Raw genomic sequence first — 14580 nt, 5'->3', positions numbered from 1 at the left:
TGGTGACTGAGGGACGTTATGCATGCTCAAAAGCACTTTTCAAACAAAAATGAATACCTCACATGGCTTAAGACTTTGAAAGCATATTCTGGGTTATTTTAGATTAATCTTAGATTAAGCCCTGAGAGTATGAACACATCATTCTTCTGAACTGCCAAAGAATGAGAGCTAATATCCCTGTAACTGCTAGCATTACAAGGCCCAAATGCTCCTCCACAATGGCTTCTGGTAAATGTCCCCATGAAAGAAGAGTGAATTCTTACTTTGAGACTCCATACCAAGTTGCTGCGGTGTATGCCAGTGTGGTGCATTGGTTAGAGCACGTTCCCTCACCCTGGTGCGGTGAACATAGGTGCCATGGCACCCACCAATGTATTTCATGGTACCTACCTGTTTCTTCCCATAAAGTAAATAGCCTATTCTGAGTTTCCTTCACCTCAGTTAAGTTAGATATTGGAAGACCTCATAAGGATTCACCTTTTGGGTTTGCAGGGAATACCTATTCAGAAATAGCTGCACCCATCATAGGATGCTTGGCTTGGGACTGTCTAACATTTTATGGAACTGTCAAAGATTTTGTTACTGATCACAGCCCCAGGGGCCACAGCAGCCATTTGTGGAGATTCCCATTCTCTTTTCTTAAAATTCACAAAGGCTCAACAAGATTGGAGACCCTTAGGTTTTAGACTTTTATCATGGTGATATTAATTTTAACACCTGCTCAGTCAAGACTCAAGGTCAGGTTCTTTGCCTCGTTTATCTTATAGAGTTGTTAATGTGGGGAAAGTGACAAACCCCTGCATGAACATCACACTGAGCTCCTCGGAAGGAGGAGAGGAAATATAAAGGGGAGGAATGAACGGTGCCCTAACAAGAGGTAATGTTATGAGGATTTTACCGTATGTCAGGTGCTGATATGTGCTAGAATCTGGGAGAGCTACAAGCTTGTCTCATTACCTCCCCCCCACGCAATTCAAGTATATCTATGCCCCCCCCCAGGCTGTGTGGTTAAAAAGTTCGACGGACTGATGGCCCACCCACCGGCACGGCCTGACCCCGGCCGCCTATCTCCCGCTGCTGCTTCAGCGACTTCTTGCCTTGGGAGTGACTCAGCGGCTCCTGTTGCCCTGCTGACCCCGGCAGCGCAAGGAGGCGGCTTGTCAGGGCGCTTCTCCCTCCTACTCCTCCGTCTTCCTCCCAAGAGGCAGCCTCGGCAGGAGCAACAACAAGCGCTAAACAAGAGGCGTCACCGGCTCTCCGTGACTCACGGCGCTAGTTCTCAGCCCACCCACCGGCTTTGCCCCTTCGTTGCTGACCCTATTGATGGAAGCCGCTGTCAAAACCCCCCAGCTTGGGGAGGACACCCAGCCCCGCGTATGGACTTCCAGGAGGGGCTACGACCTGCTCCGCCACCCGCAGTTCAACAAGGTATGGCGTCTGGGGGTACGATGCCAAGCTGGGAGAGGGTCTGCTTCGAATTGGACATCCTCCGGAGTAAACTATCCCAACTCGTGTTTTATTCGGGAGTAAACCACTTAAGGGTGCGTGGGACGCGAGGTCCAGAATAAAAAAGGGTGCTTTCGGGTCTGCAGCATTAAAACTTCGCCGTGAAGTTTCCCTTTCTCCCTGAAACCGAGCCGGGCGGCATTTTCTACCTCGGCTCCGCCTCAGTTCGCTGGGAAAGGAGAAAACCACAAACAAAACAACCTCTCCACGCCTTTGGTTCAAACTTAGGCTGAGCGCCTCGGGTCTCAGTTGCTGGTAAAAACAGACGTCGTCGTCGCCCATTCTCTCTCTCACCCTCATCCCCACTTGACACCCCGCAGCTCCTGTAAGCGCGGCACACGCTGGTGGGGGTGAGCGTGCGAATGGAGACAGGCGGGCGGTGTTCAAGTGTCCGGCCGAGCAACCGTTCCCCACGTGCACGCACCTCGCCCCGTTTCTGCCCCCAAGCTCTTGGGGCTACTGATCGCGGCGCGATCCTCTCATGGCGAGCAAACTCTTGGCTCCGCTCAGGCCCTTGTTCTTGGCAGGCGAATCTGGCGCTTTCGGCAGAAGCGGGGAATGCGCCTGTCATGCCACGCTGAGGCCGCTGCCTTCCCAGGGCAAGCTATTTAACAGGGCGCTCGCCCTCAAGCCCTCTGCCGCTGCTCTTTCTAACCTCCTGCCGGGCAACACCTTTCACAAGTGATCTCCACCCTCCACACAGGCTTCTGGATATGAACGGTCATAGCGGCGGGTAAGGCTCCAAGCAGAAAAAAAGATACGGAATTATTTTTAAAAGGAATTGGGTTGGCAGAGTCCATGAATTCAGGAAGATCATGCTGCATGAATCTTGCTTTATTGGATGAAGGAAAAAGTCTGTCAGGAGTTTCATAAAATGTTGGAACTGTACTTCCTAGGAAGTTATCATGCAGGAAAAGATGGGCATTGGGATATGTATTGTTAAGGATGAGTAAAAGAAGTTAGAACAACCCAGTTGAGTGCCTTGGAGATCTAGTTCTGGAGAGTTTAAGCAATGTTTTAATTAGCAGAGTGGTGTGGCATACAGGCAGTTGGCACAATCCTGCATAGCCTTGCACTGTGAGAGAATGATCCAGAAGGTCTCCAGTGCAAATCTTGCCTGTGCCCTGAACTCACTGGGAATTCAGCTAACTATTTTATCTTCACCTGGAACCTGCAATTAGCAATAATATTGGCTTTCCTTATGAGGATTACTGTACAATAAGGTTGTGTGAAGTGCTGTAAAGGTTGCATAAAGTGCTTTGATCATTGAAAGTGTTATATAAATGCTAAAATAATTGTTGGGAGGTAGGGTTAAGTTTATAAATCTGTTTATGATAAGTTTATGAATCTGTTCATGATAATATGTTAAGAGGGTACATTGAAGACAATTAACAGTAGAACAAGCAAAGCACCCGCAAGGACCTCTGGGTGGAGGCAAGTATCTCATTTCCTCCTCACCTATTATTTCCTCTTTCTCTTCCCTGAAAGCCCCCACAGCTTCTCTCCTTTTTCTGCCTACTGTTATCTGCCCCATCTTTAGTTTTTCTCCATTCATTTTCCTTCCCTGGCAGCCTCTGCTTGGGAAAACTGTATGTGGTGCTGGCTACTGGGCCAGGCCCCGTTGTGCAGTAGGGAACTACCAAGGAATTGCAGGGGGCACCTAACTTTTCCCTCTACCCCCTTCAAGCAATATTTCCCTGTTCCTAACAGCCTCCATATACTTACCGATCCTTTCTTCCTTCTCCTGCCCCCCTCCAGCAACCTACTGTTTATCTGCCCCTGCCCATCCTTAGCTTGTTTTTTATTTATTCGTTTATAGTCTGTCTTTCTCCACAATAGGGAACACAAAACAACTTATATAATTCTCCTCGCCTCCATTTTATTTTTATAACAACCCTGTGAGGGAGCTTAGGGTAATGTGTGTGACTGGCCCAAGGCCACCCAGTGAGCGTCCATGGTAGAGTGGTGATTTGAATGGTTTCCCAGATCCTCTTCTGGCACTCTAACCACTACATTGTGTTGGCTTTTTGCGAGCAGCCATGCCTGGGTAAATCATGGAAGTCTGGCGGTATCAAGTTGCTCAGTGGTTGCTGCTGGCCCTACCCCTGATTAAGTTCTCCCTCAAAGGCCAAAACTTCCCTGGAAAGGGGGCCTTTCCCTTCTCCCCACCTTTTGCTGACAGAAGCCAAGGCTGATAGCACTGTTGTGGTTAATAACAGCCACTGGGGGCATTTGTTTCTAAAAGCTAGAGGTGCTGCCTCTATTATTTTTTTTTAAGATTTCAGATTTTTCTGCAAATCTTGTGCTTTTCTCAGGTTTGTAGAAAGATCTGTTGTCTGTCTCTGCCCCCAGTCTCTGGATTAAGTATTCACAGATTTGGCCATGTTGAGCATTAGATACATTGATTGGTGATTGATAATGGGAATGAAATCCAGTATCACTCAGAAACATTTATGATGATTTTTTTATTGCTTAATAAACTTACAGGACTGGATCTGAACCCTTTATTCTTCAAGTAGAGGGACACTTCTGCTTGGGTAATTTCTACGGATTCGTCTTGGTGTCTGCGGAATCCCATGCTGTTCATAAGAGTCTCTGATGCTTAAAAGCAGCTTTGGGATGGGGTGGGGGATGGGATTGCATGTGAAGGGAGAAGTAGGAAAGATCAGTTCAGTGACTGTAGGTTCGGTCACTTTTTTGGGATCTGATCCAGTGTGTTTATGTAGTATTTTCCTCACACTCAATTGCAGTGTATTTTTGTTGCAGGAGATATAATTTTACTACCCAAAGTATTTGTAATAATGGTGATGTGGCATGTGATTAACGTCTGCCTATAGCATATCTAGATATTGACCGTACAGTATCTCTATTCTACCTGTCTTTTTGTAACCTCTTCCATATTTTCCTTTTCTATTTTCTTTGTCCTTATAGGGGAAGCACCCCACCCTCCTTTAAAAAGGACTGGAGTAAGGATGCTTTTCTAAGAGAACTTATCCCAGTCTCTCTCTGCAATATGTGAATACCATGCTATTGGCATCAAAATTGGTCTTTGTTACTGTCTTGAAAGTTCCTAGGAGTAAGGTTTTGTTTTTGGGACAAACAGTTGCTAGTTTGGTTAAATGCTGTGGATTAATTAGCTGATAATATGAATGAGCTATCTGTGGAAATGAAACAATATGAACTGTTACTGTGTTGCATCTGTGAAGATAGCAAGTGGAATTCCTGGGCATATTAGTTGAAGTGCTTAGAATAGCAATAGGACATTATTGGTGTGTGGAGTTTTTTTTAAACAAGGCATTGGTGTGGTCACACCAAGGAGATCAAAACTGGGAATTGTCTCTGTGTGAGAGTAGTGAGAAGTTTAGGTTATCATTTGCAGGTGTAAAAAACCCCAAACCCCAGTATTTAGAATGCTTAAAGAAAATGAGAACTTGCTTGCACTCTTAAGAAAGGCCTTTGAATTACTGGCATATGTTTTTAACTGTTAACTAACTTGCCAATATTAAGATTTCATGACAAAACTGAAATTAAGTAAAACAGAAATCAAGTGGCATCTGCAAGACCAAGTTCATTCCAACATCAGGTTTTGTGGGTCAGAACTCAATTTTCAGATGCATAATATGAAATAAAATCATTTTATATCATGGATCTGAAGAAGCAAGTTCTGACCCATGAAAACTTATGCTAGAATAAACCTTAGCTGTATCCATATAAAGATTCTCACCCCCTGGCCCGAGTGAGACACAGCATGACCCCCCCTTCCTTTACTGGGGAGCTTCTACACAACTTCACGTTCTTTTTGAGCAAGGCTTTCCCAAGCTTTCCTATTTAAGGCAGAGAAGGTAAAATCACTCTGATTGCCGCCAGTCCTAGTTGGGGGATTCCTCTGCAAGATCCTTATTGGGTCGGTGCTTCTATGCTGGCGCAACACGGAGGATGTGGGTGGGGATGGATGGCATCAGTAGCCAGATGAGCATGTGGATGCTCTCCCCACATGCCTGCATTCCCTTATTGCTGGTTCTTTTTTTAAAAAAATTATTAAACAAAAAAAGGGGGATACAGAAAGGAAGGGAAGAAAGGGGGGCACACAAATAACAACATATACTACAAGGGTTATTAAAATACAGGATACAAAATCATGATCTTTATGACTATAGCAATTAAATGTTTTTCCAAAGTAAGCAACACATAAAAAAATTCATACTTAATTCTACTCATTGTTTTAGTCATTATAAAAAGAGGAGACAAAAGACAATTCTTAACCCAGATACTGCTTCTTTCTTAATATAACTGATTATTGTAACTCTAAAATCTTTAAAATAAAATAGTATTAGGAATTCTGATCTATATCTACTCCATATTCTCATTACCTTTTGCTTATACTCAAGATACATGTAACTATGCTTGCCTATTGCCAATGTTTCAAAGTTGTGCACCCTTATTGCTGGTTTGACAGCCAAGGTGGCTTGCACCAGTCTTAAAAGTGCCACTTGATTTCTGCTCTGCTACAACAGACCAACACAGCTACCTTTTGGAAATTAAAATGGAGATAGAACATGCTATATAACAAACCATAGCCTGGGTACCAAAAGATTAAATACTGGAATATCCTTGTAACACAACCTCTCCTGGTGGTTGGATTTCATTTTGAAAGCAATTTTGTGATCGTTATTCTGATGCTGTTGTAACTTTTTGATTTTGGAAAAGTTTGCTGTAGTATATAGAGTAAGCAAAAAGGTGTTTTTCAGATCCAGTGCACTACTAACTTTATGCTGCTTGGCTGCTTGCATACAGTCATGTGGAAGTGATATGTATACTTCCTGTCTTCTTGTTGCATAGTGTGCTCTGCTGCATGGCTGTGGTGGTAGTTTACTTGAAATGCAATCCTTGGCCGTTTTCACAGGGCTTACCGGCCACGGAATATCACGCCAAGCTCCTGGAACAAAAGCGTCTTCCTGGCGCAATTTCACGTGAGAACTGTTCTCGCGCGAAATTGCACCAGGAAAACGCTGTTGTTCTGGGAGCTCAGTGCGATGTTCCGTGGCCAATAAGCCATGTGAAAATGGCCCTTAGCAGAGATGCACCTTTCTAAGTGATTGAGTTCAATAGACTTAAAAGGGTGCAGCTCTGCTGATTGCACTATTGGTTCTGTCAAGCTGCATGAGTTTATAGATCTTATTTTCTGCTTGGTCATTTTTCATTAGCAAAATGCAGAGTAGGCAGAACTTTGGAAGGCAGAACAAGAAGTCTTTTCCAAAGGTTGATAGCTCTTCTGCATCACAGAACAAATACAGATAAACATCTGCATAAATAGCTTACTTTCTATGCATTTAAAAAAATTAATGTGTGTCCCAAGCCACATAGTATTTTTTTCAGAACTCTTTGAGAGTTATGCATGAGGAGACATGTATGTATAACATAATTTGGTCTTGAGTGAGCATTTTTAAAGTTAGGTGAAAGAGGAAACACAAAATCCCAAACCCAGGCTCCACCCTCCAAATTTCCAGGAATTTTTCTGCCTGGGCCTGGCAACCCTAGCCAGGTATAATGCCATAAAGTCCACCCTCGAAAGCAGCAGTTTCCTCCAAGGGAAGTGATAGCTGTAGTATGAAGATCAGTAATTCTCTGCACCCCAGGTTGAGTGCAAGAATGCAAACTGTTCCTTTTGAAGATTGCTTCTAACAGTACATCTTTAAGATGGAGAATGTAGATACTCCAATCTCAGAGTGTGTCCAAACAACATTAGAAGGAAATATTTCTCTAACACAAGTTTATGATATAGTTATGCATGTGTGTATTTAAAGGTAATGTGAACTGCAGCCTTCTGTTGAACATGGTCAATTTTTCTTTTTAAAATCTGGAATGGTTTGCTGAGCCTGACAATCCCAGGTCTAGACAGAATGTTGATACGTAAACTGAAAGCTCTGCAGAGTGGGACCTACTCTTAACGTCTTTCTAAACTGCATATTTTTAGAGAAATCTAAATTATGGATATGGTTTATCCAAGCAGGAATAAAATCTTACGATCAACAAATCCTTAGAAAATAGATATGGAACACATCCAAGGATAATTCTAATTCCTTGTTATAACAACAGGAAAGCACAGGAATTCTATTTTAATGAAATGCTGTTGAAGCAGAATTGCAGCATCCTGTTTTCCTTTGCAATTGGTTGTATTTGTGCTGCTTGTTTTCTGTTCTGTAGATCTGTTGCAACATTCATCCTTCCTTGAAATTAGCACACTTCTTATTTTTGACTTCTAATATACATGGAAAGAACCAAGAGGACAAAGCAAAAACAATTCTCCTTCCTGAGCATATAATAGTTTTTTTCTTAAGGACCTGGCGTGAGTGAGGTGTATTGTGTATTTTGGCCCTATCTGTTCTCTGTTTCAAGCGGGAGATATCATAGTGTACAAATGTTAGGCTGTTTAAGTCCGCTAATTCTCTTGGACTGTACGCGTACAAAGTTTCAGCTTTCTACTTTGGGAAAGTATCTTAACAATGATCATATTGCTTTGAATGTGTGACAAGCTGATTTCTTCAACTCGTTGATTTGGATCCTTTTTTCAGTAGCTAAAATCACACTTTAGAAAAGCAATATTTTATATATGAAAGGGCTGGTTCATAATGAATGATATAATGATTTTTCCCATTAAATAAAATGTTTATATTTTAGGTCCCCTGTTCCCTGGGAGGAATGAAATGGGGTTTTTTGTTTACAAGATATCCTTGAACTATCACACTGTTCACTCCAAGTAGGCACTAATCTGTTCAGGAGAGTGCTATATAAATGCACTGTTGTGATTATTGTTGTTGTTTATTATTATCATCATAATCAAGGGCCGTTTTCACATGTCTTATCGGCTCCGGTATGTTGTGCAAAGCTCCCACAAGGACAGCGTCTTCCTAGCGCGATTTCACGCGAGAACCGGGAAATCGCGCCAGGAAGATGCTGTCCTTGCCGGAGCTTTGCGCGACATACCGGAGCCGGTAAGACGTGTGAAAACAGCCAAGGTGGCTGATGATATTTCACATCTTGATCACACTTTTTTTTCATCCATACAGGGTTGCTAGGCTAAGTGGGAGGGTGGGGGTGGGGTGTATGTGTGATGTCAGGGACATCACTGTATCACTTCTGGGTACAACCTGGAAGTGGCAATGGTAGCTCTAGGAATCACTGCAATTCTGTGATAAAACTGTGGTGATTTCTAGAGTTACCATTGTCACTACTGGATTATATCCAGAAGTGATGTGCAACAATGCTGCCTTGGTCCCTTTTCTCTTTCTTTTTCTCCTGCTGCTGCTCTGAGTGGTGGAGTGCAATGGATAGACCTCCTGGGAGTTTGCATGCCATTAGCGAGCATAAGACATAAACTGGCAAACAGTAAGCCTACATCCATATCATATTGGTAAATGCTTCTAAAAGGGAATGAAACTTCTTTCATTAATAGTAGATTTATGTATTAAAAAATCTGTGACTAAACTATAAATTGTTCACCCTTGCTTGTGCTTTTAACACCTTATTCCCTATCCACAACTTTAAAATAAATGTAAGGCATACGAAAAAGAAGGTGAATGATTGTCATTATAGTTTTGGAGTAATCATGCTTCTTATTTATTATTCTGACACACACCAGGCTGTTTTTGCAATTTGTAGCTATCAGAAGTGTACATGAGCACTCTTAAATGCTTATTTCTCTGGATACATTGTCTTTCCTTTTGTTTACAGGATTGCCACGTGTCCCACTATGGTGAGGAGCCTCCTGCTGGCAACCCTTTCTTATCAGTTCCACTCCTTCAGGTAGTGGGAGGAAAAATAAAAACTATCAGCATTATGAGTGGTGTGATATTGCACATGAGGAAAACACAAAAGCGATGTCATGTCACTCTACGAATTGCCAGAAACTGCGGTTGTAGCATAAAATTCTTGGTGATTCCTAGAATGGCATGACTTCCTGTTTCCCTGGAAGTGATGTCACACCATGTGCTCTGATGGTGGCCCAGCCTCATGTTTCCATCCTTCATCTCTCACTGGGTGCCAGCCATTAGCTGGCAAATGTGTCTGAATATAAGCAAAATACAGAAACACTGAGTTCATCTTTCAGGTTTTCCCCCTGTAAATCCTCTAGTGGACACAGTTTTTGTAGTAGTATACACTGCTTTGTTATGGTTACCAGGATAGAGGCAGGTCTTTGCACCTACAAAGTGCTACTACCTGGAACTAATCTAGATTTTTTTTTACTTGTACTCCATCCTCTTCTGCATATTGCACATGAAAAACTGAGGCTGCCAACAGAGAGCTTGCTCAAGGTCACTTACAGTGCAATCCTAAACAGAGATGAACCCTTCTGTATCTATTGAAGTTATTGAGCTTAGGAGGGTCAAACTCAATTCCCTTTGGACTACAATATTGAGGAGTTTATGATAGGTGACATTTTGAAGTAGGGAAATGCTGGAGGAAAGAGGCTTTTTAAAAAACCATTTCTCTCCGTGCTGGTTTTATGTGTGGTGCTTGGGGAGTAAGCATAAGACTCTTGAGCCCTGCCTAATGTATGTTCCAAAGCTTAATCCCCTTTACATTTTAATAGAAATGTAAAGAAATATGAGATTTTAATTATTGATCTCTAACCTCCTCTAGTTTGGCCCTAAAGTGACATCAAGCCTAGCTTCTGTAGTCAGACGATGAGAGGATAGCTGGTGGGTCTTATTTGTATGGTGCTGCTGATACAGATATGCTGGCAGCCTTCCTGATTGCCATTCCAGATCAGCGGTGCATATTGATGGCTACCTGGGCTGCTCTTAATACGGCTTTTTAATAGTTCCTTCCTGTAGTATCAGTTATCCATTCGTATTCAGTTGCCATTTTCACTTTTTGTTTTTGCTTGATCTTCCTGTCTCTGTTGAATGCACCATAGTTTAGAGATTTTTTAAAAACAAACGTTTTGAAATCCTTCATTCCAAAATTCCCAGACCTTTACTTTGGTATAGCCAATTAAACACAGCTACTGTCAGTACAATCCATTTTTGCATCCCAAAAGAGGCCAAACACAGTAGTCCTTGAATCTATTCCAAATGAATAATTCTTTAAATCTCCCAATCCAGCCCTTCTTAGTCAGACTTTGCAAAGCAAGAAGGAATCAGGAAGATCTTTCCGAACAACCCTGCTCAGCTTATAATATCTTCTGAGGGATCACAAACAACTAAAGAGGTTGAAAAAATGCATTGTTTTTAACAGTTTTGAAATAAACTGACTTTTAAGTGAGTTTTTATTTTTTTAAAGTTTATTTAATAGCTCTGGGAAGAACTACAGAGTGCAGATAAGTATCAGACTTGATGATGAAACTTATTTAAATTTTAAAATTGATGTTATCTTTTTAAATGAATGTTCCCTTTAACTGTATAGGGATGTTTCCAAAGAAAAGGTAATAGACATTGTTACCTACCAGTAGCCACAAGCTGAGCTATAGCTGAAGTGAAGTGAATCAGCGCATTGTATTGGCCAAAGGCATTTCATAGCTGAACTTCTGTAACAGCTATGTTCTTCATGTAGGAATATAGCAATGTCTGTGTACAAAGAAAAAGAAGATCATGCTGGAGTAAGCTCTAAATAGACAGGGCTGTAGGGGGAATGCTTTCTTTCTTAAGGACCTTTTCCCTTGTCTGTCTCTAGAATGCTAATTTTGGGCTGTCCTTCTAGAATTCTCCTCACCTCTCTTTCTCAAGCTAGCTCGGAAGCCAGGCTTACTTCTCCACTTTCCTATCCGGTTTGTCAGTTCTAATAAGAAAGCTTTTTACAATACTTAAATCAGTTCAGTGGCCTGACTGCTTCAAAGGCACTTTGCCAAATTTATAGATAAGTTGAGTACGTATATACCATCTAAAACATACAAACATGATGCATTTTAGGAAATAATTGCATGTTTATTATTAGGACTCAAATTTTACACTTGCCATTGGTGAACGACAAGTTCTGTTGCTTTCTGTACTCTGGGTCATTTCCCCTGCCAGCTGTGTAGCAGAATTAGAAACTTGCTTGCAACAAGAAGTGGATGATACCTGAAGCTCCTGCCTAATTTGATGATTCTCAATCCCTTTAAAAAAATAAGTGGATAAATCTTTTGTTTTTCTTACTTAAAGAACTATTGGATCTGTCTTTCTTTAATGACTGCAAATTGAACGTTCTATGAATGGGACAGCATTCCAAGCACAAAATGCACATGGGCCTAGGATTCTCTGTGGTGGTTCTAACAGTGGATTAACTGCAGTCATTGAATCATATGGATATTCTGAAGGGCTCTCCCTTACATACTTAACAGTTATATCTTACATTATAAATGACCTGGATTCAAAAATAAATTGTCCCTTCAGTGGCCTCCCATACTTCTATAGATCTTCACACTAGTAGTGCAACAATTTAAAGTAAGAAAAGCAAATTATAGTCTGTGTGGAATCTATATTGAAGCACTCTTAGTGGCACACTCATGTAGCTAGATTTTGAGCCCTGAGTCAGGGAGAATATTGAGCTCTGGGTCATCAGTAGAGATGGGCATGAACCGAAAAAAATGAACTGCAAGGTTCAAAGTTTGTTCAGTTTCACGAACCACGATCTTTGACAAACTTGACCCAGTTCATAAACTGGTTCATGGTTCATCGGAGTCCAGAATGGCCCCCTTCAGACTCAGAGAGCCCAAACTCACAGGGAGTTTTCAGCAGGCTCTCTTCCAACCACCCTCCACTTTTGGTGAAGATTGCAATATGGATCTCTGAGTTATAGACCCCCAAAGCTGGCGCCCCCAGGAAAGTCCCATTCAGTTGAATTGGAGCCATCAATGCCAATTGACTTATGGCTCCATTTGAAGTGATGGACCCCCAGACATAGGTTATGTCAGTGACTGCTCCATCCTCGCAAGCTCAGGGAAGCAGTCGGCCGCCTCCCTTCTCGGGGGCGGGGTGTGTGCCCGACAGCTGGCAGCCCCTCTGTGCCTGCCCGCACACCCCAATGGGTGGACACCATCACATCTGGCACATGGGTGATGTCAGTGGCCGCCCCCTCCTCACAGGCTCGGGGAGGCGGTCAACCGTCTCCCTTCTCGGGGGTGGGGTATGTGGCCGCCAGCCAGTGGCACCCCCTGTGCCACCCGCATGCCCCAATGGGCAGCTACCATCATGTCCGGCACATGGCTGTCGGTGGCCGCCCCCTCCTCCCTAGCAGTGGCCCTGAGATGAGGGGGGGTAGAGCCTTACCCTGCCACACACAGAGACCTGACCTGAGCAGGCAGGACAGGTGCACAAAATAAAGAGATAGTAAAGAGAAAGAACAATGTGAGCCCTCAGCCGAGGTGTCCACTTAGCTTGGCCCCAGAGCCTAGCAGTGGCCCTGAGATGTGGAGGGGGTAGAGCCCTACCCCACCACACACAGAGACCTGACCTGAGCAGGCAGGACAGGTGCACCAAAAAGATAATAAGTAAACTCAGAAGGAATAAGGAGAAACAAAGAAAATCTAGTAAAAAAAAAGGTAGGCCTCAATCAAGCTAGGCCCCAGCCCAGAGCCAGGCAGTGGTCCTGGGACTGCGGTGGGGTGGGATGGGGTGGAGGAAAGAAGGCACCTTTCAGTTCCCAGCTATGCCAAGACTGAAGCTGAAGAGGCTCTTCAGTCTCTTTTAAACCCGCCAAGTTTTAAAGCAGCCAAGCTCGATGCCATGCTCCTGCTCTCTCATTCAAATGCCAGCAGCAGCTCACTCTTCCACTGTCTGCTGAAACTGAAACCATGAGGCAGAGAGCTGGGCCTTATATAACAGAACAGGAGGTCTGTGGTTGGCAGTCAGATATGCCTAACAGGGTTTGGAGGGATGAGATTGGTGTTTCCATGGCTACAGAAGACCCATCTCCCCCCTGCCATTGGCTCCTATATAACAGAATGGGAGCTCCATAGTTGGCAGGGAGACCTACCTATCAAGGTTAGGTGGGTTAAGATTGGGGTTTCCACGAAACAAAAAGTCTGCAGACATTCCAGGCCTATGTTGCCTAGGAAATCAATTGAGTGGTGCCAGTCTGTCTGGGTTCACGAACCACTCACAACTCTCACAAACCGGACCAAAAAAGTTGTGGTGTTCGTGGAAAATGTGGCCCCACGAACCGCATTTTCACGAACCATGAATTGGCCTGGTTTGTGCATATTTTTTATTCGTATTGCGATTCGCACACACCTCTAATCATCTGGCAGAAATTATAAAATATATTTCAAGATAGGGAAGCAGCATAAAATCTTCATGGAGTGTGTCCCATATCAGCTGAAGCTATCTGGTCCATCAATTAATTAAAAATGGGTATGGATAAATCCCTTCAGTGCAGGCGGGGTGGAATCTTCTCTCTTTTTTTGTGGAGTACTCCAGGAGGACCCTAATAGGCAAGGGAATCAGTCACCAAGCCTTTGTAAGAAACATTCCTGATAATTGAAAAGTTGAGAATGATTTGTTTTGCCACTTGTTCAGCAAAAGGGAATGAAGGAGGAACATTGTCTAATATATTTAATGAACAATGAAAGCAATAACAACTTGACATTTTTTCATATTCAAACCTCTTTAATTTGAATTTGCAGATTTTCGTTCTAAAACGTATGCATTTATGCAGTCTCAGAAGTCTAAATGTGGATTCGGTTTCGTTTTCTCGGCCATGTCGGACGCTCCTCTCCGCAGGTCCGGGAGGAAGCGCCCGAGCACCCTGACCGGGCGGCTGATCTGCGAAGATTAGCCCCCAAGACTCCCAGTGAGGGAGGCAGGGTCCGGGACGCTGCAGAAAGAGCCCCCCGAAAATCAATGCGGGGGGTAAATTGCCCGTTTGTCCCTATGGAGGCCGGCAGACGTGCGCGGCGCCTCGAGTGCTGCCGGGCCATGGAAAATGGCAAAGAGCAGAACTAGGCGGAAGCCTGTAAGTAAGCGAATCCCTTCTGTTATTACAAGCGCACGCGAAGGAGTGGTGGGATCTGAAGCTAAGAAGGCTCGTTCTTCCCCTTCACTGAGTTTCAGAATCTGGCTGGCGGTCCCCCCCCTAAAATGGCAGCGAAAAAACAAA

The 14580-nt window shown here is 43.5% G+C and overlaps 1 protein-coding gene across 1 annotated transcript in view; it reads left to right on the top strand.

Annotated features, from left to right (window-relative positions):
* Positions 1-1193: 1193 nt before the first annotated feature.
* The window catches only part of ME1 (malic enzyme 1), a 201460-nt gene continuing 188073 nt past the window's right edge, over positions 1194-14580 (top strand). The window contains exon 1 of the mRNA XM_054999642.1: positions 1194-1428. Coding sequence (XP_054855617.1) covers positions 1324-1428 — 105 coding nt within the window. The 5' untranslated portion in view covers positions 1194-1323. The remainder of the gene's footprint in view (positions 1429-14580) is intronic.

This window comes from Eublepharis macularius, chromosome 1 (genome assembly GCF_028583425.1).
Source record: "Eublepharis macularius isolate TG4126 chromosome 1, MPM_Emac_v1.0, whole genome shotgun sequence".
In the NCBI taxonomy this organism is placed as follows: domain Eukaryota; kingdom Metazoa; phylum Chordata; class Lepidosauria; order Squamata; family Eublepharidae; genus Eublepharis; species Eublepharis macularius.
The sequence above is the reverse complement of the archived record's forward strand: the minus strand, read 5'-3'. Positions and strand labels throughout refer to the sequence as shown.